Here is a 22,954-nt window from a genome sequence, read left to right as displayed (position 1 = left end):
CAGCTCGCTTGATTCTCCTTGTTCCGAATTGATCTTCTTCCCCCAAAATAACTTATCAATACATTTCTATCCATAACATAATGAAGCGCTCATTTATAAAAATACAAAAGGGCACAAAAATGTAAACCTTCTCGATTAAGCGTCTTTGTAACTTTCGAAACACCTCGTGACGTTTAAACGACAACAGTGACCACCCGGGTGTGAATTATTAAATGAAAGTCTTCCCGTGCTATGTTTCTAAGCACTGACATAAAATGATATCGAGTTATTCTGACAGAATGATCAACTTTAATGTTCTATTCCTGAACAAATTACGGATCGGCGTGTGTTTCAATCTGACCAGCGCTGGGACCCCGCGGAACCAAACTGACCTACCAAGCTAGCGAACGAGTGACGACTACGTGCTAGCGATTTAGCCGGACAGCTATTGCTATCTGGTGTGTGCGCGGTGTTGGTGATTTCTTTTTTTATGATACAGAGTTAAAAGCCCGAATAAATTTAATTTTATACAAGGTTGTCCTCCAGCATAGCTTAATCATGCCCAGCAAAAAGAAGAAATACAACGCCAGATTCCCCCCGGTAAGTTGAAACTTTGCCTAACCGGTATCACAGCTAGCTAATGTTAGCAAACTGATAGAAAGCTAAATTGTTTAGCTAGCTGTTTTGGGACATTTGCTCTGTTTTGTTGCATACTGGACTAACAAACTGACCAGTAACCAAGCCCTTTAAAAGCTCTTAAAGCGAAAATGTCAAACTCGGAGACTCAACTATGTGTATAGGATCCAATTGCACTGCGAAGGTGTACCTATTTATCTCCCACGCCGGTGTTTTAAAAACGCATTAATGGGATGCGATTCTAAGTTAGCCTGCGAGTCCAGTTATTAACGTTGTTTTTAGCACGTTGAGCTAAGTGCATTTAGCACCCGAAGAGTCGTTGTCCTTGTGTATACTTGGCCGCATTAGGAGACAGAAAGTTGAACCAACACATCAGAACTACTGGTTCAAAGTACCTTAAAGTGTTGGCTTGAAGTACCATTTGCTTTGATGCTGATCAACTGCCCCGTATTGTTGACGTTTAGCCAAAGTAAATGCATTAAATTAACTTAAAACGCCCCGTGCGTGTAACTATGCCTTCTCCCACTGCAGGCAAGGATTAAGAAGATAATGCAAACAGATGAAGAAATAGGCAAAGTGGCCGCAGCCGTACCAGTTATTATTTGTATCCTTTCTATCGCAGGGTTTCGCCAGTGCATTGACCACTTTTGGATCAGGGAAAAGGCTTCATGCATGTAAACAATGGTGCTGTAGTTCCTAGCACTGCTATAATGACTTAGTCTTGAAGATTCATATAAACATAGTAAATCAGTTGTGTTTATGGGGGGTCAAGTACCTGGAAAAACTCACTAATAATGTAAAATGACGAATATTTTATTCCACACGCAGTAATTGTCATATGCAACTTGACTTTTTGTACACATACAATGCTATGACCGCCATATTCGTTGGAAAAATTGCGTCATGCTCAAGTCGTCGACAAGCTATCCAGTTATTGAATCTTTCTCAGCCCTCTTACACCATAAAAAGACTGTTTGACTCCCTTAAAGGATACAGACATGTTCTCTCATAAGTTCCTTGACTGAAACATCAGCGAGAGCCCTGGAGCTTTTCCTGGAATCATTGCTCACAAAGGCCTGTCAAGTCACTCAGTCTCGGAACGCAAAGACGATGACAACATCACATTTGTAAGTTTTCTTGTGTCTCACCGTGCACCTTGAACCGGGTGAGACGGCTTTACCCTGCACATAACTGCCTGTAACACAAATCAGAAAGACAGTGTCATTTTAAACCCAATCATATCTATCGATTTATTTATTGTTTTATGTCATTACTGTGAGAGTGTGTGTGCTGAACTGTGTGTGTTTTGCTAGAAAACAGTGTATTGAGCTGGAGCAGCAGTTTGATTTCTTAAAAGACCTGGTGGCAACGGTGCCGGGCATGCAGGGCGACGGGGAGGAGAACCATGCTGAGGGAGGAGGAGAAAAAGTCCCACGACGGTAAATTATGCACAAACAAACGCAATAAGTTATTAAAGTTGATTGAGACAAGTGATGCAGTGATGCCCCTGCATCTTTGTCAGAAATAACATTATTAGTATTGTAAAATGTTATGATTTCCCCTGTCAGTCCCTAATAAGCATGGTCAAGATGCAATCTTGATTTTGCACAAACGACCAAACTTTCTTTTTTTTACAGAAGTTAAAGTATGCATGATGACAAAGTCTTACACTCTTCGTCAAGATTTAGCATTTCCAGGTCCTTTTACTTTTCAGAATTCAGCATACTTCCAAAGCAGCATCTGACTCTTGTTTTGTTTTTATTAGTGGAAAACAAATCGGATTCACAGATCTTTTTTTTTTTTTCCTCTTGGAACCCTGGGATGAATCACAAATAGAACTCAAAACATAACCATCACTCGGTTGCTGCTATTTCTGTGTTTACATATTTAGAGTGTCTTTATACAAAATTTCTCCACTTTAATGGGTGTAGTCAACGTTTGTTTTATTACACATTTATTTTCTTTCTGGTCATACTCAAACGATCACTTTTGTTATACACCTGTTTTTTGGATTTATAGACCATACTCAAATAAGAATTTTCGGGGCTCTGCTTTTTTTTTAAATATATTTTAACTTAAGTGGAGCTTTAAGACAGTGGTGGTGTGCAGTAGAGATGACAGAGGAGTTAAAGGTGGAGGGGCGAGTGCATCGGATCTGCTCTGAGAGCCCCTTCTTGGTTTCTATGGTGATGGAGGGGCTGACAGATGAGGCTCGACAGGAATAGCTATGGACTATGATGTTTGCAGATGACATTGTGATTTATTGTGAGAGAAAGGAGCAGTTGGAGGGACATCTAGAGAGGTAGAGGTATGGCCTGGAAAGGAGCGGAATGAAGGTTAGCGAAGACATGAGTGTGAATGAGATGGACCGGAAGTGGAACGGTGAGAATACAGGGAGTGGAGATGAAGAAGATGGAGGATTTTAAGTACTTTGGGTCAAAAGTCCAGAGCAATCGAGAGGTTGGAGAAAAGGTGAAGAAATGTTTGCAAGCAGGTTGGAACAGCTGGAGAAAAGTGTCAGGAGTTATAAAAGAGAATCAGCAAGAATGGAAGGAAAGGTGTAGAAAACGGGGGTGTTTGGTTTAGTGACACTGAAGCAGAGCTTGAGAGAGAACATGAAGCTGTTGAGGTTCTCTTTGGGAATGAGGAGGATGGAGAGGATCAGGAATGAGTCCATCAAAGGGACATCACATGGTAGACGCTCTGGAGATAAAGTCACACTGTTCATGTCCAAACCATCTCAGAGGAGGGATGGTGAAGATCTAGACTGAAGGATGCTGGGGTTGGAGCTGCCAGGAGAGGAAGAACAGAGAGATTTTTGGATGGACTGGAAGAGGATGCAGAGGAGAGGGTGAGATGGAGGAACATGATTTGCGGTGGCGACCCTTGAAGGAAACAACCGAAAGCAAAAGGAAAGAGAGGCTTTACATTGATTAAAATTTAATTTAATCTTGTGAGCACAGTGGAAAAAAAAACAGGTGGGAAAGTTTTTTTTTTGTTTGTTGTTTATCATTTTAATTCAATTTCTCCTACAAATCGAGTAAAAAGCAGCCCATTCATTTGAATTTTTTGAGATTCAGGCGTCGTTCGCACACATATCAGCACAAATAATAGGAAGCGGTTTCTTGTTTCTGTTTTTTTCCAGCACAGGACTTTTCTCACCACTTGAATCTTTAGTGTTCCCACAAAATCAACATCATAAAACTGCTTGCCTGCCAAGGCGTTGCTCGGGTGTCTGACAGCAAACAATACGGCCTTTTGTCTTTACATGTCTGCAGAATCTTCTGCCATGACAGGATAATAAGTCTCTCAAATGTGCTTTTCCCCATAAAAATAACTTTCCAAGTAAGAACTCCGCTGTGATTTCCCGTCGCCCGCTCTCGTTTTTGCCAGGGGTCGAAAACCCGGGTCCGGTCACAAGAATGGCGGGGCTGGCTCGAAAGGCAAGGACAAGAAGTTATCTGGCACGGAATCAGAGCAGGAGGTGGGAAATAATCTCAAAGAAGAGATCAATAGCTGTCTGTAGTTTTGACTGTGTGTGTGTGTGTGTGTGTGTGTGTGTGTGTGTGTGTGTGTGTGTGTGTGTGTGTGTGTGTGTGTGTGTGTGTGTGTATTGGAAGTAATAAGGCCTTCTGTTGTTTTTTTTTCTCACGGGGGAAAAAGGACGACTCTGAGGACAGCGAGACAGATGGGGACGAGGAGGACGGCTCTCAGTCAAGCACAAATTTGCAGGCTGCCTCCAGGTTCTACAGGTATCGGCACCGACCTCTGAACAAAGAAATTAACTGTAAAAAAAAAAAGATTAACAATTAATGAAATAAAGAGATTGCTAGGCATCAGTCAGTTTTTTTAACACTACATTCGCTGGGTTTGACCCGACATCGGTGATAAATTGAATCGCAAGCTGAATGCGTTGATTGTGCACAGTTCGGTTACATATAACACTGATACATAACCGACTCAGTCAAATATTTTTCAAAAATCTTTATTTTGGTTGTGGTGTCTACATGCGCCTATTGTATTGTATCGATAACTTTTCTGCAGCGCTGGAAGAAATGAACAGCCAATTAGTAAGCATTAAATATCAGGTGCATTCATGTGCAGGAGGTTCGCTTCAAGTCAACTAGCTGTTTTTGATGATTACTAAAATGAGCGTGAGGGGCTGGAAGTCGAAGTGCTAGGTGGGGCAGAGGGCCTCCCCTTTTCGAGGAGGCTCTAGATTTCCCTCAGATGACTGGGAATGTCAGTCACAGCAGGAGGTGTCCAGGCTGCGCATCATGGCATTCCTCACTGAATGATATTTGCAAACGCCTGACTTCCATGCATCGCTCCCTTCTCTTGTCATGCGGCAGGAGCCGCACTATCGCAAATAGTAGTTTCCATAGCAACACATAGTGTTTGAATTCTTAACCGCTAAACGAATCACATGAAAAATTCTGTATTCTTCACGTGGGTACATTTTACCCTCTATGTAACTTTAATTTAAAATCTGGCTGTGTCAATGTTTGACAAGACCTGCTACCTGAAAGGGGATGCTCAAATATTTCATGGAAAATAGGTTGTGTACACCTAGAAGGGTGGCTGCAGATGCATTTGGCAGTTTCGGTGTAAATGCCCAGAGCAAAATCAGCCCATTGTTTGCTGCAGGGTTTGAAATTGATTTTTGTACAGCCGGTTACATATTTTGCCAAACAAAATGATAAAATACCCATTTTTCTCCTCTTATAGTTCTTGCCAAAGATTATTTTATTGAGTTAATGCATATGAACACAAGATTTATATCTTTTTGAGACAAAAAGTGGCCCCTGAATCTAAGGATGTTTATTTTAGTTCCATATCTCCCATCATCACCAATCATAGTATAATAGACCAACAGAGGTGAAATTAAATAGCATGATCCATCGATAGATTATCCACCCCTGTCCATAATAAATATCCAATAAAGACAGATTTACATCATTGATTGACATGTTCACTCCGAACCATGCACACTAGAAGCCCATATCTTCAGTTTTCAGATCCAGATCCCTGACTGTACATTTGAGCACAGGGAGAGGGTGCTGTTTTCCTACAAGAAGAATGGCTTAAACCTTTGTGGCATCCCAGTCGCTACACACACACACAAACACACACACACACACACACACACACATGCACTCTTGAACATGTGTCATCCACACCTGCCTGTAAAGTATCAGACAGATGTTTTTTGTCGTTGCAGATTTCTTGAACTAAACCTGTATCTTACCAATACCAAATGTTGCAAATGATCTTGTGTCAGTAAAGCTAATTCCAAACGATGTATTGGCTGATTGTTGACATGGAAGTAGGTTAAAAGGTACATTATAAAAAAGTTTTGTATTTGTAGGTGATGAATCAGCAGCATTTGATAGTCGTCGCAGAATTAATAGCAACACGTAAATAGCATTTGCTGCTTTATGCAATATGACCGACGGATAGCGTTTGTTTACATTTGGTATCAATGTTAATTCAAAGGCGGGCACAGCCAGGCAGGATCACCTCGCTTGAATTCAGATTTTTGTTTGGAAGGGCTGTGGGAGTTTTGACGGTAGCTGTCGCTGGCCGAACACCCCTGTGGATGCAGAAACATCCATCTGCCCCTGGCAAAGGCTTTCCACAACGGTTTTCCTTCATCCTGAAAGTAAATAAAGCCGTCGGGCTCGTTCAATCCACTTTATCAGTGGTAGCCATCTTGTGTTTACAAAATGCCACGGAGGGCGTCAAGCGCTCCCTTTTCTCTGTAGCCATTGGCCGGGTTTTGTATCAACCCCCCACCCCAGCCCCGACCTGCCTGAGGTAACTGATAGTGATTTACTTGACTTTGTTGGAGCTGCTAGAAATCAAAATGAATGGGTGGGGAAACCGGAGTGAAATGAATTGAGCTCAGCAGACTGACCCTGCCTCCAAAGCCAAGTAACCTTTCCCTTAAAGTAATGTTTCAGTGCTTTCAGGGTACGATTGCGTTACAATGAAAACGTCAATTTCATTTTTCCAGACGTCTCTAGGGCATACGTTTAGAGATTAACTCTTAGTTGTTTAAAAGAAAATGGTGGTTGGTTTAGAAAAGTAGTCTTTACGTGGAAATCTTTACATGACGGATGAATGAGACAATGTTCGGATGCCTGTATGATATTTTACAGAGTTTCTGCGGGTCATTAAAAAGCATTCAAAGTCATGAAATCGATTTTGCAAAAATGTATTGCTTAAAAAGCATTAAATCAATGTCTTGAGGCATCGAAAGTTTAAATACACTTTAAAAACATTGTTATCCTCAATTTATCCATATGCTTCTTTAGTTCCACTCTCACTCCGAACGTCATACATAGACCTCAGCTACTGTGTGAGATCTATTACAGATATGAATGTTTGGACATTGGTACAAATTTGTTTTAAGCGGCATAAAAACGGTAATTGAAAAGCATTAAATAAGATCAGCTGATCCCCAGAAAACCCTGTTTAAATGCGCGAGTGAATGGCTGTATGACTGTGTCCTGTAAATGTGAGGATGAACGGTCGAATGACTCTACATGATGTTTTAAATGAGCGAGTGAAGGGTTATATATCTACATGGCATGCAATTGAGTGAGCGAATGGTCTCGCCCAATAGCAGCTTGGCTAACCCCTCCGCTCCCCCTGTAGGTAATGTATGAGTGAAAGACAACTAATGGCCCCTGTTGAGATGGATCATGAAAACTCCTGCCTAATTTTAAAATATTTATCCCTTGTTTTCCAATCAAATAACACAACGGTTAAAGATGTTTGACGCCGGTGTTGGTGATTCAGTTTCTGAGCACAGTCAACACTCACTATGTTTTTTTTGTCTGCCTGTAACCCCCCCCCCCCCCCCCCCATGCAGCCCTCCTGCACCCCCCCAGTACATGCACATGGGCAACATGGTCCCGGCGGACGGCGTGGCCCCAGCACAGCCCCGGGGCGCGATGGCCTTCGCCCCCCATCCTTCCATGATGAGCTCTGCTCCGCCTCCACCAGCTCCCGCGCTGCACAAAATCGAGGACTGCGACGACGAAGACTATGACTCTTAGCTCCCCTTTGCACCGTTGCCCCCCCTCCTCCCCCATGCGCGCGCACACACACTCTCTCACGCACACATTCACACACACACACACACACACCCTCTACGTCCTTTTTCAATTTCTTTCCCCCACGCCGGCTGCTCTATCCAGAGGAGGGACAGACTCTTCGCCACGGCTAGAGACAATTCGCCGCTGGAGACAAAAACAAAAACCAAAAAAAAAAAAAACAACAGAAAACAAACAAAAAAAACTGGTTGTATATTATGTGTTTTAATTTTCATTTTTTTTTAAAAGAGGTTTTATTTAATTCTAGAGAGTCCAACCAGGATGTTTTTTAAGAAGTCAATTGTTTAGTTTTGACAATTAAAAAAAAAAGGAAAAAGGCAGTCATCAGTGTTGTTGCATTAGCCCCCCTTACACACACACACAGACACACATACACACACACACACACACACACACAGGATAGGTGCGGTTTATATTGCCTTCTAGCTTTTCCTTTCCCCACCTGTTTCTTTTCTTCCTCCCCAGTTGATACACAGAACAACATATCAGCCGCTGTCAGCGTTTCTCTTTTTAAAGTCATGTTTTTATCAAGAGAACTGTAATCCTCGTGGACCGCCGCGCCCTCCCACCCCCCGACATTAACCGCATCTGCAGGTTAACCATTCCTGTTGTTTGTTGCAGTTTTTGTTTTTCATTTTGCCTGCCAGAGGCGATTTGTTTCAAACCCTGTGCATCATTTTATACAATCACAATGTCACCAATCATGCATATACTGTGACACTTGGACCATAACTCATTGTTTTTAATATTTACCCCACTTCGTCCCCTTTGTCCTTTCTATTCTGGTCGCTCCTCGGGTCATGACTTTCTGCGCTTTCTGTTCAATTTAACCCCCACCTTCGCCCTCTCCTCCCTTTTTAGATTGTTTTAAATGTAAATCCGGCGAAAGCAAACCGCGGGGGCTCCCCCCTATGTGTCAGTATGAAATGTTTCCAAGCAGACGTTCAAAGTTGTATTGTAAACTTTTAACATTCTTTTTATTTTGTATGGGTGAAATAAAAATCATATTTCAATTTAGAAAAAAAAAGGAAAAAAAACAAGACACCCACTGTTGATGCTGGTTTTTGTGGTATTTTTGCATTACAAAAGATGTGTGTTCCATAAAGCGAGCTGCGGCGGCACACACCTCCTGAGTGCTCCTTAAAAGCGCGTGAACCCTCGTCCCTGTTTTGTCTTCATAATAAACATTTGCGTCCTGGAAAACACTAAATGGGTTTCCAGTCGTGCAAAATATAAGCAATCCGGAAAAATAATGTATATTTTAATTGATCAAGAGGGAACTTGTTTAAAATTTGATCTGACCTGACCAGGCATGCAATGAAGGCTGTGAAATTAACAGGAAGCTTCCTGGAAATGAGCTTCAAAAGCTTGAAAATAAGCACAAAATAACCCTGAAAATGGACCTGGAAATGAGATAATTAAAAAATAAATAAAATAAAGAACAGGAGAGGGATTGACAAAGTCCAGGGTTTCTTTTTTCGTTTGTTTAAAGGGTGAACACTGTTGTTGCTCCACCTTATTTGTGCTTATTTTTCCTCAATATTAAAAAAAAAAGAAAAGAATCCCGCTGATGCATCTGATTTTGATTTACCGCCCCATGACCTGTAGGACAAGCCGATACCCCCCCTGCTGGGTTTCAGTTCCATGGTGCGCCAGGCATCAGGTTCTGGCCAGAGGATGTCCTACAGGGAGGTGATTGTTGCACACCCTTTGACAGAACATACTCTGCGCTGAGTCTGTGCATGTGTGTGTCCAGCCCCTTTCCTTTTCCCCCGCTGCTTTATTTTTCAAACAGTCCATTTTGTCGTGCAAACGCTACCGCCACCGCCTTCCCTCCCCTTCCGCCCACCCGGCCCGGCTGAGCGAGCTCCCGAGGCCCAGGCCCGCAAAAACAACTGCATCCTTCCTGCAGGAGCGTTGACTCAGCGGACTGTGCGGAGGGGCGTGGTTCGGCTGTGCGAGTGGGAATGCTGGGGGAAGTGGGAGGGCGGTTGACTTTGGGGGGGGGAAGGGGGTCCAAACAAACGGCAGCTCGATGAGAGGGGATGGGGGTCTATCAAAGGGCTAAAAGAAGGAAGCACACTGTTTCCACAAAGCAACCGGCCGGGTCAAAGGTGGCCCTCTGGTTTTTAACCGCCCAGCAATAACTTAAAGGCTCCTGAAAAAAAAATCTCAGATTGAGACAAGTGGGATTTGCGATGTCATCTGCAAGCTGCTGGGGTGGAAATATAGAATAATAAAACAACTGTGGCGCCGATGAGACTGGTTTTCTAGATGCGTGAAGATAAATGAAGTGAGCAACATATGACTTGTATCTGTAAATGAGCGTATCTGCGTGCACTTTATTACTTTAATTGACGTCACCTTGAGAAAGTGAGAAATGTCTTCTCCAGTCCTCTGTACGTCCTGTACATGTGGAGAAATTGACAATAAGGCTGACTTTGAACTTTGATTTGTAGCGCAGAGGAAAACCTGCTCCCGTCCTCTGACCTGTCAATCTAACTGACAGGTATTGTCTGGATGTGCTTGCTGAAACAGCTTTCGTGGGAAAAAGAAAAGATTAAAACTCTCCTACTTCAGGGCTGTCACGTCATAAAGATTAGCATCTTGGCAGATGAGCTTGCGGCAGGATGGCGTTTCAGGATGTTTTCTTGCAGTGGACGGAGGCAAATGGATTGTGAGATTCTTCAGATAAGCTCTAAACAGCATTTTTTTTCATGTGTTATTAACAACTTACACTAACCCACAATGACATTTCATTTGCATCGTGGGATTTATGTTTTTTTTTCTATTTTTGCTTCACCGTCTTTTCACCATTGGATTTCATTCTCTTAGCAGTAATTGTGTTTTATGGCAGCTCAGAAGTTTCTCACATTCACCTCGGGCACATCAGTGAGCCATATCAATAACATACTCTTTAAGGAATAATTCACAATAAAAGGAAATGAAAAGAACAGCTAAAATCAAATAAAATAAAAAAAATAGAGGTATATCTAGGCGGGGCATATCTAGGAAACATGCAGGCCTTCTCTCACACATCTCTAAACGGTTGCTCGGATTTTTTGAACGCAACAATATTAAGTAAGAGCAAATGTCTGCAACTTCCGTTTTTGTTTCCTTTAATATTTATACATTCTTGACGCACTGAACGCAGAGTGAATCTAAAGTAAAGTTCGGGAAAATTGCAGCGCGAAAATTAAACTTTCACAAAAACACTTGAGCTTGATAATAAAGTTAATGTTAACCTAACTTACTAAACATTATAACATTATATTATGATGAAAATAAACACATCTCATGTCAATATGTAAACTAATTCCCAAGATTTATACATCTTTATTATTTTGTCGCCCGCATAAAAAGCGATAAACGCACACAAATCCAATTCGTAATTATCTGTCAAGTGCCGACATTTGACGCTGCTCGAGATCAACCACTTCCGGTCTGGGGGGAAAAAATAAGACAAAGCCCCGGAAACCGCTGCATTCACCAGCGCCAGCTTGACGAATGCGTTTTCGTGACTTTTTCCTGTTTGGAGAGAGAGAGAGAGAGAGAGAGAGAGAGAGAGAGAGAGTAAAAGAGAGAGAGAAAAGTTGTGAAACCCCACCCTCCGGAGTGACTGTGGCTCGGACGTAGCAGTGGTCCGACGGTCCGGCCCGGAGAGCGCAGACCTTCCGGAGAGCGGCGGACTACTTTTTCTCGCGACGCGACAAGGTGTAATGGGGTTCCTGCGCCGATCGGACAGCGGAAGCGGCGCGTCGTTGCGGGGTGAGCGCTGAACCCCGCACGCCGTGCGTGCCGGACAGTGAGCCCGCGGACAAGGTTTGGGGAAAGAAAAAAACACACGCCCTCCATCCGTCCGCTAAGTTTGGGAACTTCTCAGAGCTTCGAGAAGGACAGAGGAGACCGCACGCCCGCCCACCCGCGCGCTCCCTGCATCCGGTTCGAGTATGGATCCCCGCGCGCGGTGGAATGCGGGATTTCCTGCGCGAGCGCCGCGCGGTTGCGGTCCCACGCGGTGACCGGGCAAGCCGCTCGGCCCCGCGCGCTCGTAAAAAAAAAAAAAGCCCCGCACCGAGCGCTCCTTTTCCTGCCATTCTTCTCGGCCTCCGCGGCGCTTCCTGCCTGCGGTGGCCGCCGCACTCGATGGCTAAAAATACACGAAAAGTCAAAATGGACAGTGGCTTGTGAGCGGGAACTTGTAGTTTTTTCGTCTTTTTTTTGACTCTGGAACTTGTAGTTCTGTTATTCCCGTTTTCCAGAGTTACACAACAAGCTGCTTAGACATCTACATCTGTCAGTTTGGGGCCTTAAAACCCAACAGGTGGCAAGTGGAGGAGAGAGGTGCTTTTCTTGTGACCATGGGCGGCTGACGTGCAGGACCCGCCAGGTTCTTGGACCGTCTATTTGGAAACGTTGCTCCGACCAACTGGGTTCTCCGATGGGAGCTGCGCCGGCGTTCTGCGTTTTCGTTTTAAGCAGGCTGGGCTGAGCCGTCGCCGGGACGGTCCATTTCCAGTCAGCTTCGCCGTCGAGATGGTTGGAGCGACCCGGATCTTCGTCTGAACCGGCCTCGGAGACCCCCGGTCCCCGGCCCGCTCGTCGGCCGAGCTTTTCCTCGAAAGCCTTTCACCGATCCCCGATGACCCAACAAGGAAGACGGGAAAGGGAGCGAGGCGTGATAAAGTACTCCTTTGTACTTTATTTTCAAACCCTTGGGGTGAAGAATCGGATCCAGTCGGAACATCTGTTCGAGGCTCCATGGAGCCGCTGAAGAACATATTCAGTCGTGGCCCGTTGTCCAACTGGAAGAACTTGGAACAGTCGCAAAAAGGAAACTTCACCAACCCCGTGTGGACGGCCTTGTTCGACTATGAGGCGTCCTGTAAGGACGAACTCACCCTGCGCAAGGGCGACCTGGTGGAGGTTCTCTCTCTGGACTCGGAGATATCGGGGGACGAGGGTTGGTGGGCGGGGAAGGTCAACAACAAGGTGGGCATTTTCCCCTCCAACTATGGCTCCTTCAAGCCCAGCGGCTACGGGAAGCTTCCGGGCAGCGGCGTGGTCGGCGAGCTGGGCCCCGCCGTCGTGGGCGAGTTCGAACCAGAGGTGGTGAATTTCAGGGAACTGAGCCTGGAGGAGGTCATCGGCGTCGGGGGCTTCGGTAAGGTGTATCGCGGTACATGGAGAGGCGGGCTGGTGGCGGTGAAGGCGGCCCGGCAGGACCCGGATGAGGACATTAGCGTGACGGCGCAGAACGTGCGGCAGGAGGCCCGTCTGTTCGCCATGCTCACCCACCCCAACATCATCGCGTTGAAAGGCGTCTGTCTGCAGGAGCCCAACCTCTGCCTCATCATGGAATATGCCTCCGGTGGGCCGCTGAGCAGGGCGCTTGCAGGTCGCCGGATCCCGCCGCACGTCCTAGTCAACTGGGCCGTGCAGATTGCCAGGGGCATGCTGTACCTGCACAGTGAGGCCATCGTCCCGGTAATCCACAGGGACCTCAAATCCAACAACAGTAAGTTGCTTTCATGCCTGCGTGCGCACACACACACACACACACACACACACACACAAATACCATTCGCTATTTCATGGACCTCCAGTTTGTCACACTGGGCTAGTGGCACCCAAGCTGCAGACGTTCACAACATGTCAACATGTCCTCTGGCAGAGATGGAACATGGTGTACTGCTTGTAGAAAACTTCTAAATGTGCCCTTGGTGTTCGCGAAGGCCTTATGTAGAACAAAGGGAGCACTTGAGTTATGAACGCAAACTCTCATTAGTCTCCGGGATGGAGGCGGGGGGGTTGAAGCCCACGGTAGACCCGTCTGACTCATTCTTAATACAACGGCTCAATCAGGAGTTGTCGGTCAAGATCAGGATGAGGCGTTTCAGGCTAGGCTTGCCGTTTGGCAGACCATCTGCAGGTCTCGTTGATCGGATCTACTGCCATACTTTGGTTGCAAAGGTTAGGAATTGGAGAGGAAGCTCGCAGCCTCGCTGACACTTTGGACTTTGGGGTAAGCTCGGCTTCTCAGGCCATTGGCGGCGGACACGTACGCACTGAACCTTGTCATTCAAGCACCGCGGTGAGACACATCCCCCGATAAAGCCCTACGCTGCCCCCGTATCGAAGCATACCGAGTACCAAAAAGGGCTTTTCGCAAAGCCCCCTGAATTCTTGTGAAAAAATACCCTCCCCTCCCTGTTATTATCATTCTTGCCACGCAGCATATAATCCCTTTCGCCCCTGTGACTGTATCTGTTGTGGTCCACAGGGCTCCAGCTTCCCTCAGCTCATCCGGCCTTTTACCGACGATCTCAAGTGTCCTAAATCAGAAATTCTGAAAGGGGAGGGTCGACCCCCCGTGAGATATTCTGCGCTGTAGCTTTTCGAGAACTCAACCTCGGGTTCCCTTGGTGAACTCAAGGTCCACGTAACAAAAGGACCTCCTCAGGCATGTACTGCGTAAGAATAATTCTCCAGGACGTCTTTCGACCTTGCCGTTTCTCTACTGTTGAATCTTTGTACGGGCTCAGATTGTTGCCTCTATCACGTGCCATTGATCACTCGCGAGCCGCCTTCCTCCTCCCCGCTCTTCCCCTGCAGCATCCGCTCCCCCCTCGCCCCCCCACGCTCGCCTTCACCCCTGCTTTGGGTTCATTCCCGGTAGAGGTAGACCTCTTCACCGGCTGCTCCCCTCTTGCGCAAAAGAAATGTTAATATGGTGTTTGTATATGAGGCAGGCCAAAGCGAACACAATCCCTTTCTCTGTGTGCGCCGAGAGATTGTATCACCCTCTGGCCTCCTCCTGCTTCTTGTTTTTTAATTCTTCCCTGAATCCCTGTCCCTGGCCTGCCCCTACATGTCTCCGTACAGCCGCAACCCTGTTGTACCACTGAGCGATATCCTGTGGTGGCGATGGTGGCGGCGGCGGAGGAGGGTGGGGGGGTGTTTTTTTTTTTGATTCTTAAGGACAATGGTGGTTGGGGTGACTCGGACCCCCCGAGCCGTGGCGCTGACGGGTTTGACAAACAGGTGCAGGAGCATCCTGGTGTTGATTCCAGCTCGAAGCAGCTGCAATTTGAGGCTAGAAGACATTCAATAAAAGATGCAGTGAAGTGCTGATTCTCAGCCTCCCATTGTGGTGTCATTTCCTGTGAATAATCTTGCAAGTTCTTCTTTCTTGAGCTGCCATTTTGCACCAGCGCTCTGTGGTCATGTGGAGGAATCTTGTCAAGGCGGAGGCAGAAGCTGAAGCTGAAGTGAAAACAACGCTCAGGGATGGGAAGTGAACGTAGGTCATTGACTGTGGTGCTGTTATTTAGATATTCAGCTTGCAGCCGCGATCCCTTTTTGACTCTAATCGATTCCTAAAACACAGGTGGCACGTGGCCTCTCGGCAAGAAGGTCCCTGGTTGGATTCCAACAGGGGAGTTGTGTGGAGTTAGCATGTTCTCCCCGTTTGCGTGGGTTGCAGTAGGTTCAGTAGGAGACCTGAATGTCTCCAGACGTGTTAATGACAGAGTGAATGGTTGTTTGCATGGATGACATGAGAATGAGAGGGTGAAGGGTGATCTGTGGCCCTTTGTCAAGTCCAGGATGGCCCTCTGCCTCCCGCCCAATGACAGTTGGGATCTGCTCCAGCACACCAATGACCCCAGGTTCAGGATAGCCAGCATAGATGAATGAATGAATGAATGAATGTATGAATGAATGATTGATTGCTGGAAATACTCCCTGTATTATGAAAAGCAGGGGTCATGTCTTATGAGTTGACGCCAGTTGGCTTTATTATTCAGCCATAAACTCCCAAGTGTTGCAGTTTATGTTCACGCCATATTTCGTCTTGCTGCTTCTTCAGCAGCGTCCACAGTTTGTCATTGTTTCCATACAATACGACTTTCCTGAGCACTTATTGGCTCATCGGGCCAAACGGGTGGATTGTGGGAATGGAAGGAAATTGTTATTGGTTTGGAGAGCAAAAGATTTGACATTTTGCCGAAACACCACATAAGCCTGACCGGGACATTGAAAGCGGACGGCGAGAAGGTATTGATGGCCTTTCAGCATGGAAGCCAACTGTTACACTGATCGATCGATCGAGGCAAATACTCCTTTTTCGGGAAAATAGTTGCAGCTGTTCACTGGCAGATTGTGTGGAGGATGCTGATTTTAAACACCTGTGTTTGGTGGGGAGCCGGACGCCGCCACGGGAATTCAGTCTAAATGAATTAATAAAAATTGTGGAGCCCTCTTTGGCCCTGTGAGATATATATATATATATATATATATATATCTTGTTAAATCTCTTAAGATGGCAATCAATTTCACTCTAGTAGTGTCCAAACAACGTGGATGAGCTGCCCGAAAAGGAAACGTTAAAAGGGAGAAATGTATTTTGTCTCCCAGTTCCCTCCGTCCAAAAATATAGCAACGAGAGGAAGGATGTTTCTTTTTAGTGAAATGATGCATGCTATCTTTTTTTTTTTTTTTTTTTTAAATCTGTGGTAAATGCAATGCCGTGCGGTCCTTCAGAAAGGCAATGTAGCCGCGTACTTTGAACAGGCCTTTAAATGTGGCCTTGGACCTTGGCTCGCTAAATAAGCTGCAAAACAAACATCCCCTAAGTCAGCAGTTCCCAATTTTTCACCCCCCCCCAGCACCACAGACACACACACACACACACACACACGCTTTCACAGCTTGAACCCTCCCACAACCAACTCCCTCAAGAGTCACGCCGTCATTGCGTCTGTAACATTTCCAGCAGACATGGTAGTTTTGAAATACAGTCGAAGCTCAGATTTTGGATTTTATACATTTTTAAAAATTGAACCAATATCAGTATTTTAGGAGTGAATAATTCGGCAGCAGATATATCATCTGCAGATTGATCAGTGTGTTGAAGAGCTTTTGATTATTCTGTCATCATTGCCTACACTTTAAACACGGAAGGTATTACTCTGCGTGGGTTTTCTTGGGGTTCTCTGGTTTCCTCCAATGGTCTATAAGCATGGAGGCTTATTGGAGACCCTAAATCACCCAAACTTGCGAATGACTGAGTGTATCTGTATGGCACTTAAATGACCAAGTGAATGGTTGTACATTTTTTTATGTCTGCGATTGATCGGTGAACCCTCGTCTCTGCAGGATATGCGGGATAGGTTAAGTTTCAGTTTAACTGATGTTTCGTTGAAAAATAGTGTCAACATCAAAACTACAGGGTACACCTCTGAGAACAAATATTGATAAAATTTTCATCCTGGCAAGATGTTGTTGCTCCCTTCACATTGATGCCTTGCATCAGCCAATTGCATCAGTTGACCAAAACGTCCGCCTTTGTACAATTCTGGCACAGCGAGGCAAGGTAAACTTTCCAGTTCTACCGATACCGTCGAGCTCAAACCATAAAAGAAGAGCCAGTTAGATTTTTGATGCATATAGTGGACAAACATCTGATACTTTCCTCACCAGTGTTTTTTTTCATCCACAACCCCAGTGCCCCATGCTGCAGTGTACTCAAACCCCCCACCAGCCTGTATGTCTGAGCATGCTGGTGACCGGCTTTGTGATGTTTGAGCGTACTGGTGAACTGCAACGCACACACACACACACACACACACACGCACACACACACACACACACACACACACACACACATACACACATTCTCTCGTTGAGCAGAAGGGCGAATTGGCAGTTTTGAGTCATACCATTTTATTGGCTGTCCCGGGTGTCTCTAAATTATGCAGCAAGAATTATTGTTATCAAGCAATGACTGAACATCAGCTCATTGATGCAATCAGATTTTAACCGTGGTTGACAGTTCTTTCTCACGGGAAGAAGGTCCCTAGTTTAATTTCAAGAAGGGCCCTCTCTGCGTGGAGTCTCCATGTTCTCCCCGCGTGGGTTTCCTGCAGTTTCATATCAGTTTGTTATCTATTTTTATCTCTTTACAGGTGCTATTTGTCCTCTTCAATGTCTCTATTTATTGTTATTGTTTAATGTCCTCTGATACCTGTCCTCTGCTTTGTTCTGCTACGACATCAGGCTTTCCCCTGTGGAGATCAATAAATAAATCATCTTACCTTACTTACCTTAGTTTCTCTGAATTCCCCCCACAGTCCTCAAACATGCAGGAGGTCCACTGGGAGACCCTGAATCGACCAGACGTGTGAATGAGTCCAGGGTGAACCCCACCTCTTGCAGATGGCTGGGTGCAGGATGAGCAGTGTAGATAATGAAGGATTGAGTGAATTAATGTGAATTCAGGATAAGTGGTCTCTGAACATGGTCAATTGCAATAATTTTTTTCTTGTTCTGGATTTTCAGCACACTCCCCTCTGGTCAGCTGACCAGAAATTTGTCCGTGTGAGTCATGTCTAGCATCTGACATTAACATTAAAAAAAAAACACCTCCAGATCTCGCGGTTATGGAAGTGGAGATGGTGGATTTTTTTCAACACCAGACTGTCCTGGTGAAATTAGAAATGGAAAAAAAAAGAAAAATAATTTAGGAAATACTTTTGCCCTTGCTATTTGAACGTGTTTTTGGGAGCTGGGCTTTCTTGAAGTTCTCTAGCTGCGTCACCCTCAATGGACAGATGCCATGTGTAAGAATTGTTGTTTTTGGCTTTATCATATTTAAACAAACATTAAATGGTATGGAATAGAATTAGGAATGAAACGGAGGGTTTGTTGCCTTTGTCATTGGGCTGAAACAGCTTGATAGTCAGTCAAGAGTCGTGCAGCATAAATCGAATAATGCCAATGCCGACTGCGCTTTGGGTTCTAAACCAAAGGCAGGGCCTCCAGTTTCCTTTGCAAGAAAAGTGAACCGCTGCCAGGAACTGGGAGACAATGGAGGGAGGATTTTAGACACAATTCAGCTTTGGTGAAGGTGAAGGTGATGATAGAAAATCCATGGAAAAAGATGATTCAGCTACTCTGATGAAAAGGTCTCTGGGAAATGTGTGCTAGCAAAAACAAGTACTCGGCACTTGCGTTTGTTCAAAGCAGATTCAGGTTTGATGTGATTGTGAAACAGCGGATACGTAATTTGGCTCCACATCCCAAAGCTCATCGAATTTACAGATAATTCAGGAAATTTGTCCGTCTTGCTTTCTTCCCGGAAGACAAACTAAGGAAGTTGCAGCTGATTGCCGACTCATTCACACGAAGCACAATTTAAGATTCAAGTGTAATTTCTACTTAAATGTTTGGATTGTTTGACATTAAACTGAGTGATTAACTGGTCACAGCACCTTAACTCTGCATCGTATTTTATGATTTATCAAAAAAGAGCTATAGCCGTGGAATCTTGGCACACTAAAAATGTTTTTGAACAAATGAAACAGGATGAAACATTGTTTTTGTGATACTCACATATTCCCACCTAAATACAGCCCATGAAAACATTCTAGACGACAATGCCCTCTTTGTGCACTTTGCACCTTGACTGTCAGCAGGCTTATCTTTTACTTTCGAGGCCTAGGGAGCGACTCTGCAAAAGGTCAACAAAAGAGAAGAGGCGGCATTTATCTTTATAAAAACTGAAAAGGATAAAATTGCATACGCAGCCATAAATTCAGATCCATACCTACACTGTACCGGATCCGACCGTAGATACAATCAGAGGGCCGTGCATAATATCCACACACATTCATTGATGCATTGATTTAAAAATCTATAATAATTGACAACATGTCCATTGGGAACACATGTCGACTGTTACAGCAAAGAAAGACCACCCAAAAGCTGCAGCTCTCAAACTTTTGATTCATTCAGCTCTGTAGACTGTGGGCACGGTTCCTGCCTTCAGTCTGTTTGTTCTGTGCAGAATGTGTGTGAAATTGTTGCTGTCCCGTAGCAGTCTTGTTTGTATTGTCTGCTCTTGTCTGTGGGAGAAAGTCATGGAGTGGATGCTGTGCATGTGTCATCTCTTCGAGCAAATGAATCGCCGCCTGTTCCCTCCTCTCTGGATAGATGGGAGTTGTGTTGGTGGTGTCCGGCCTCCAGAAATGATCCAGAAGGCCTTATTTTTGTGCCCTTTTGTAATGCGCAGCCTAATATTTATTGGATGGGTAGACTGGGGGCGGTTTGGTCACTCAGAATGTAGCGCTGTCTTGAAGTTTGCAGTACTATAATGTTCATGTAAATGTCCCTGCTGAGTGCAAAGTCCAGGTAAAATGCCCAAGCACTTGGTCATGGTCCAAAACAACCCTAACCCCCCCAGAAGGAACAGAGTAGCTAGCTGCATATTGTTTTGAAGAGGTGGCGTTTGAGTTGCACAGATTTTTTTCCATTGACCAGCCTGTTGATGCAGCCCACTCGCCCAGCTCCCTGGATTCCTTTCACCATCATGATGTATCTGATAACGGCACAGCCTGAGAAAGTCCTTTGTGATCTGCATGACTAATGACCAAAGCGCGTGAACGCAAGTCTTTCAAGAAAGAGGTATGACGAGCGCACATCCCGTTGGGTGGGCCCTGGAAGAACCTCTGACTGGGAGCCATCGGCTTACATCCCGTCTTGCATCTCTGTACCCAGGTCAAAAGTCAAGGGCACTCCTCTTGATAAGCAAAATGTAGCAGCGGCAAGGGGCGACTTCCTTTGCCAAAGGCAAACTTAAATCGGCTGGCAGCACCTCCCGCATTGTATCCAGTTAGCCCTTGTATGATTGTCGCTAACTGATGAGGGACTGCTGCATGAGTAGTCCTGTTGCTACATCGAGGGAAGGCGTGGTTATTCTTAAATAACTGCTGCATCAGTAGTTTATTGTTTATTTTCTTTGCAGTGAATCTTTCAGTACCTCCAGTTTATCTCCCTTGCCAGGTAAGGTTCTTGAATATTAAACAGAGAAGTCCATCTGTGCTTACTTCTGAGTCCTGCGTATGTGGGAGTTATCTACCAATGCTAACGTCCTGACAGTTTCTACAGGTTTCGCCTCCTGAAAGTGTGTTTGGTCTTTCCGCCTGTTTTCCAGCCTATGCTCTTTTCATGATTTTCCCCAGAATCAGCAGGGAGTTAGAGGGGTTACAGAGAACACCTCTCGTTTCTTGCTTAGTTAAACCGACACTTGGAAATAGCGCATCTATTTTAGGCATGCATACATAAAGACACACTTAACAACTGAAGCACTAGAAACACGGTGTCACTCGTCACTGGAGAGCTGCAATCACTGTGGTTCTCAGTAAAAAGCAACACACTGTGCATCGGGCTGGAAATACACTTTGCTGTTGCCCAAGCCATCAGCGAGGATGGATATGGGAAAGACCATGTCATTAATATCTAAAGTGTTAAAGAAGAAAGCAGTATTCTGTATATTTCCATGCCAGAAATCTGAATTATTAAGGGGGAGGACGAAGTAACGGTAAAAATGATGGTTTGTATTTCTTCAACATGAGCTACTAGCTTTGTTTTCATTGTTTTCACTTGCAAATGGATGCGTTTTAAGCTAATCAATTTCTATCAATGGGCATTTTCATGTTTTATTTTTTGCCAAGTCATATCACAGCAACAATTCAATGAAAGTCATGAACGTATTGGTATCACATGTGAAACAATAGTTTCAAGCAAGAGCAAACCGGGCTAAAGTCTAGGAATGCAATATATTTGACGCAGCCCGAGTGCAAGATGAGTCAGACGCTTCTGTTACGCTTGTTCTGTCCCTGCATTGTATTCAAAGTCAAATAAACCAATTCCGTTGCATGGATGCTGAAAATACGTTTACGCAAACAAGGAGGGAATTGTTGAAGTATGTCATATTGATTATATCTTACAAATATACCTAATTCCCCTCATTTTATAGATACTTTGACGCGTCACATTAGATTAGGTGGATGATAAGTGCATGAGAAAAAAGGGAATTCTCATCCTCTCTGGAAAGAGTTGAAATGCCAAATGCACTTGAATAGTGGGCATTTCAGTCTAGCCATAATTCAGTTTGGGAGCTTTTGTTCATGAGTGCGGTTGACTTGACGCTGCCAAAATATTTGTCATAATAAACATATCATCCAATCACACTTGTATCCCGATTTGGCTTGGACATAGATTCTATCAAATTCAATCAGCCTGTAGGTACAGTTTGTCAGAGGAATTAGATGTGCTCTTATCGTGACCGTACAGCCAAACTCAATAATGAATACAGCAGAATATCCGCTTGTGCGTAGTCCGTGCATACGCGGCTGTATTTAGTCTCAGCACAATGATTTGAGGGGGCTGAACAACAGAATAAAAGGGAAGGAGGTGAGGGGGGGCAGACAAGGGAAGGTCAGAGTGCACAGGAAGTGGAGAGGTTTCCAGAACTCAGCCAGAGTGAAATCTGCCGCTGTTTTTTTCCATTATCCACTCTGTAACCTCATTCTCAGCCTGGCTGCCGTCTCGCCACACAGATCACAAGACAGTTCCCATGCAAATTAGCAATAGGTTTTTATGAAGAAAAACAAAAAGGAATAGGACGCATTTGTTTGGGTGACTTGAGGAAGGAAAACAAGTTCAAGAATGTTGTTCCTCTTCACATTCGTGATTCTTGATGTTGATACAGCGTGCTTTTTTTGGGATGGCTTTGTGAGATTTTCTTATGAAGAAGAAGAAGAAGAAGAAGAAGAACTGATCTTTAACATTCCTGAATTAAGTTTCTTATTCAAAATAGCATACTCAATCTTGCTCCAATGGGAAGACATTAACCTTTTGCATAAATAGGTGACTAAATCATACTTATCAATCCTGAGAAATTCAGTGTCTCTGTGACTCTATAATAGTGCATTGAAATAGGGAGAAAAGTGTCTTCACTTTTATCAGCTACAGCATAACCGACGTTATACTTGAATCTTAAACCTGCAATAAGAACAAGACACATAGTCATCTATCATTATTGTAAGAACCCTGAATCGTCTTTATGATTCCGACCTTCCCACTGAATTGGATGCAGGCCCGGGCTCTTTGTTCGCTAAGGTGATTATTGCAGTTTCGCACCATGGATTGACTAGAGCCAAATCAAATATTTTGACTTTTCAAATATGCAGAAAAACTCTTGGGATTTGATCATATTTGGTCTGGTCTCTGCTCAAAGTGCGCTAATCCCTCAAAAAATTATATAACTGAAAATCCTTTGTTGATCATTGTACCATATAGTGTTCTAGTGGTGACATACACTGTGTTGAACCATAAATAGTACTAAACATTACTTGCCAAATGCGTCTTTTGTT

The 22,954-nt window shown here is 44.6% G+C and overlaps 2 protein-coding genes across 2 annotated transcripts in view; both read left to right on the top strand.

Annotated features, from left to right (window-relative positions):
• The first annotated feature begins 280 nt into the window (after nucleotides 1-280).
• On the top strand, nucleotides 281-8,775 carry drap1 (DR1-associated protein 1 (negative cofactor 2 alpha)). Its single transcript, XM_086165768.1, has 7 exons — nucleotides 281-579; nucleotides 1,147-1,219; nucleotides 1,649-1,742; nucleotides 1,929-2,054; nucleotides 4,009-4,099; nucleotides 4,279-4,367; nucleotides 7,493-8,775. Exons 1-7 carry the CDS (start codon nucleotides 538-540, stop codon nucleotides 7,677-7,679), a joined length of 702 nt encoding a protein of 233 aa, XP_086021894.1. The 5' UTR covers nucleotides 281-537; the 3' UTR covers nucleotides 7,680-8,775.
• A 2,696-nt stretch (nucleotides 8,776-11,471) lies between these two features.
• Nucleotides 11,472-22,954, top strand: part of LOC147223914 (mitogen-activated protein kinase kinase kinase 11) — a 53,764-nt gene continuing 42,281 nt past the window's right edge. Inside the window, exon 1 of the mRNA XM_086166332.1 lies at nucleotides 11,472-13,254. Coding sequence (XP_086022458.1) covers nucleotides 12,498-13,254 — 757 coding nt within the window. The 5' untranslated portion in view covers nucleotides 11,472-12,497. The remainder of the gene's footprint in view (nucleotides 13,255-22,954) is intronic.

The sequence above is a fragment of the Fistularia commersonii genome, chromosome 19, assembly GCF_037954325.1.
Source record: "Fistularia commersonii isolate RoL2024-O1a breed Wild chromosome 19, RoL_Fcom_v1.0, whole genome shotgun sequence".
In the NCBI taxonomy this organism is placed as follows: Eukaryota; Metazoa; Chordata; class Actinopteri; order Syngnathiformes; family Fistulariidae; genus Fistularia; species Fistularia commersonii.
This window is presented reverse-complemented; position numbering and strand designations above follow the sequence as displayed.

What these genes read in the sequence shown, in the direction of transcription:
- drap1 (XM_086165768.1), top strand. Translation starts at nt 538, where the DNA reads ATGCCCAGCAAAAAGAAGAAATACAACGCCAGATTCCCCCCG. An exon ending in AGCCGTACCAGTTATTATTT is followed by an intron (nt 1,220 to 1,648) that starts GTATCCTTTCTA and finishes CTGAAACATCAG; the next exon opens with CGAGAGCCCTGGAGCTTTTC. An exon ending in GCTGCCTCCAGGTTCTACAG is followed by an intron (nt 4,368 to 7,492) that starts GTATCGGCACCG and finishes CCCCCCATGCAG; the next exon opens with CCCTCCTGCACCCCCCCAGT.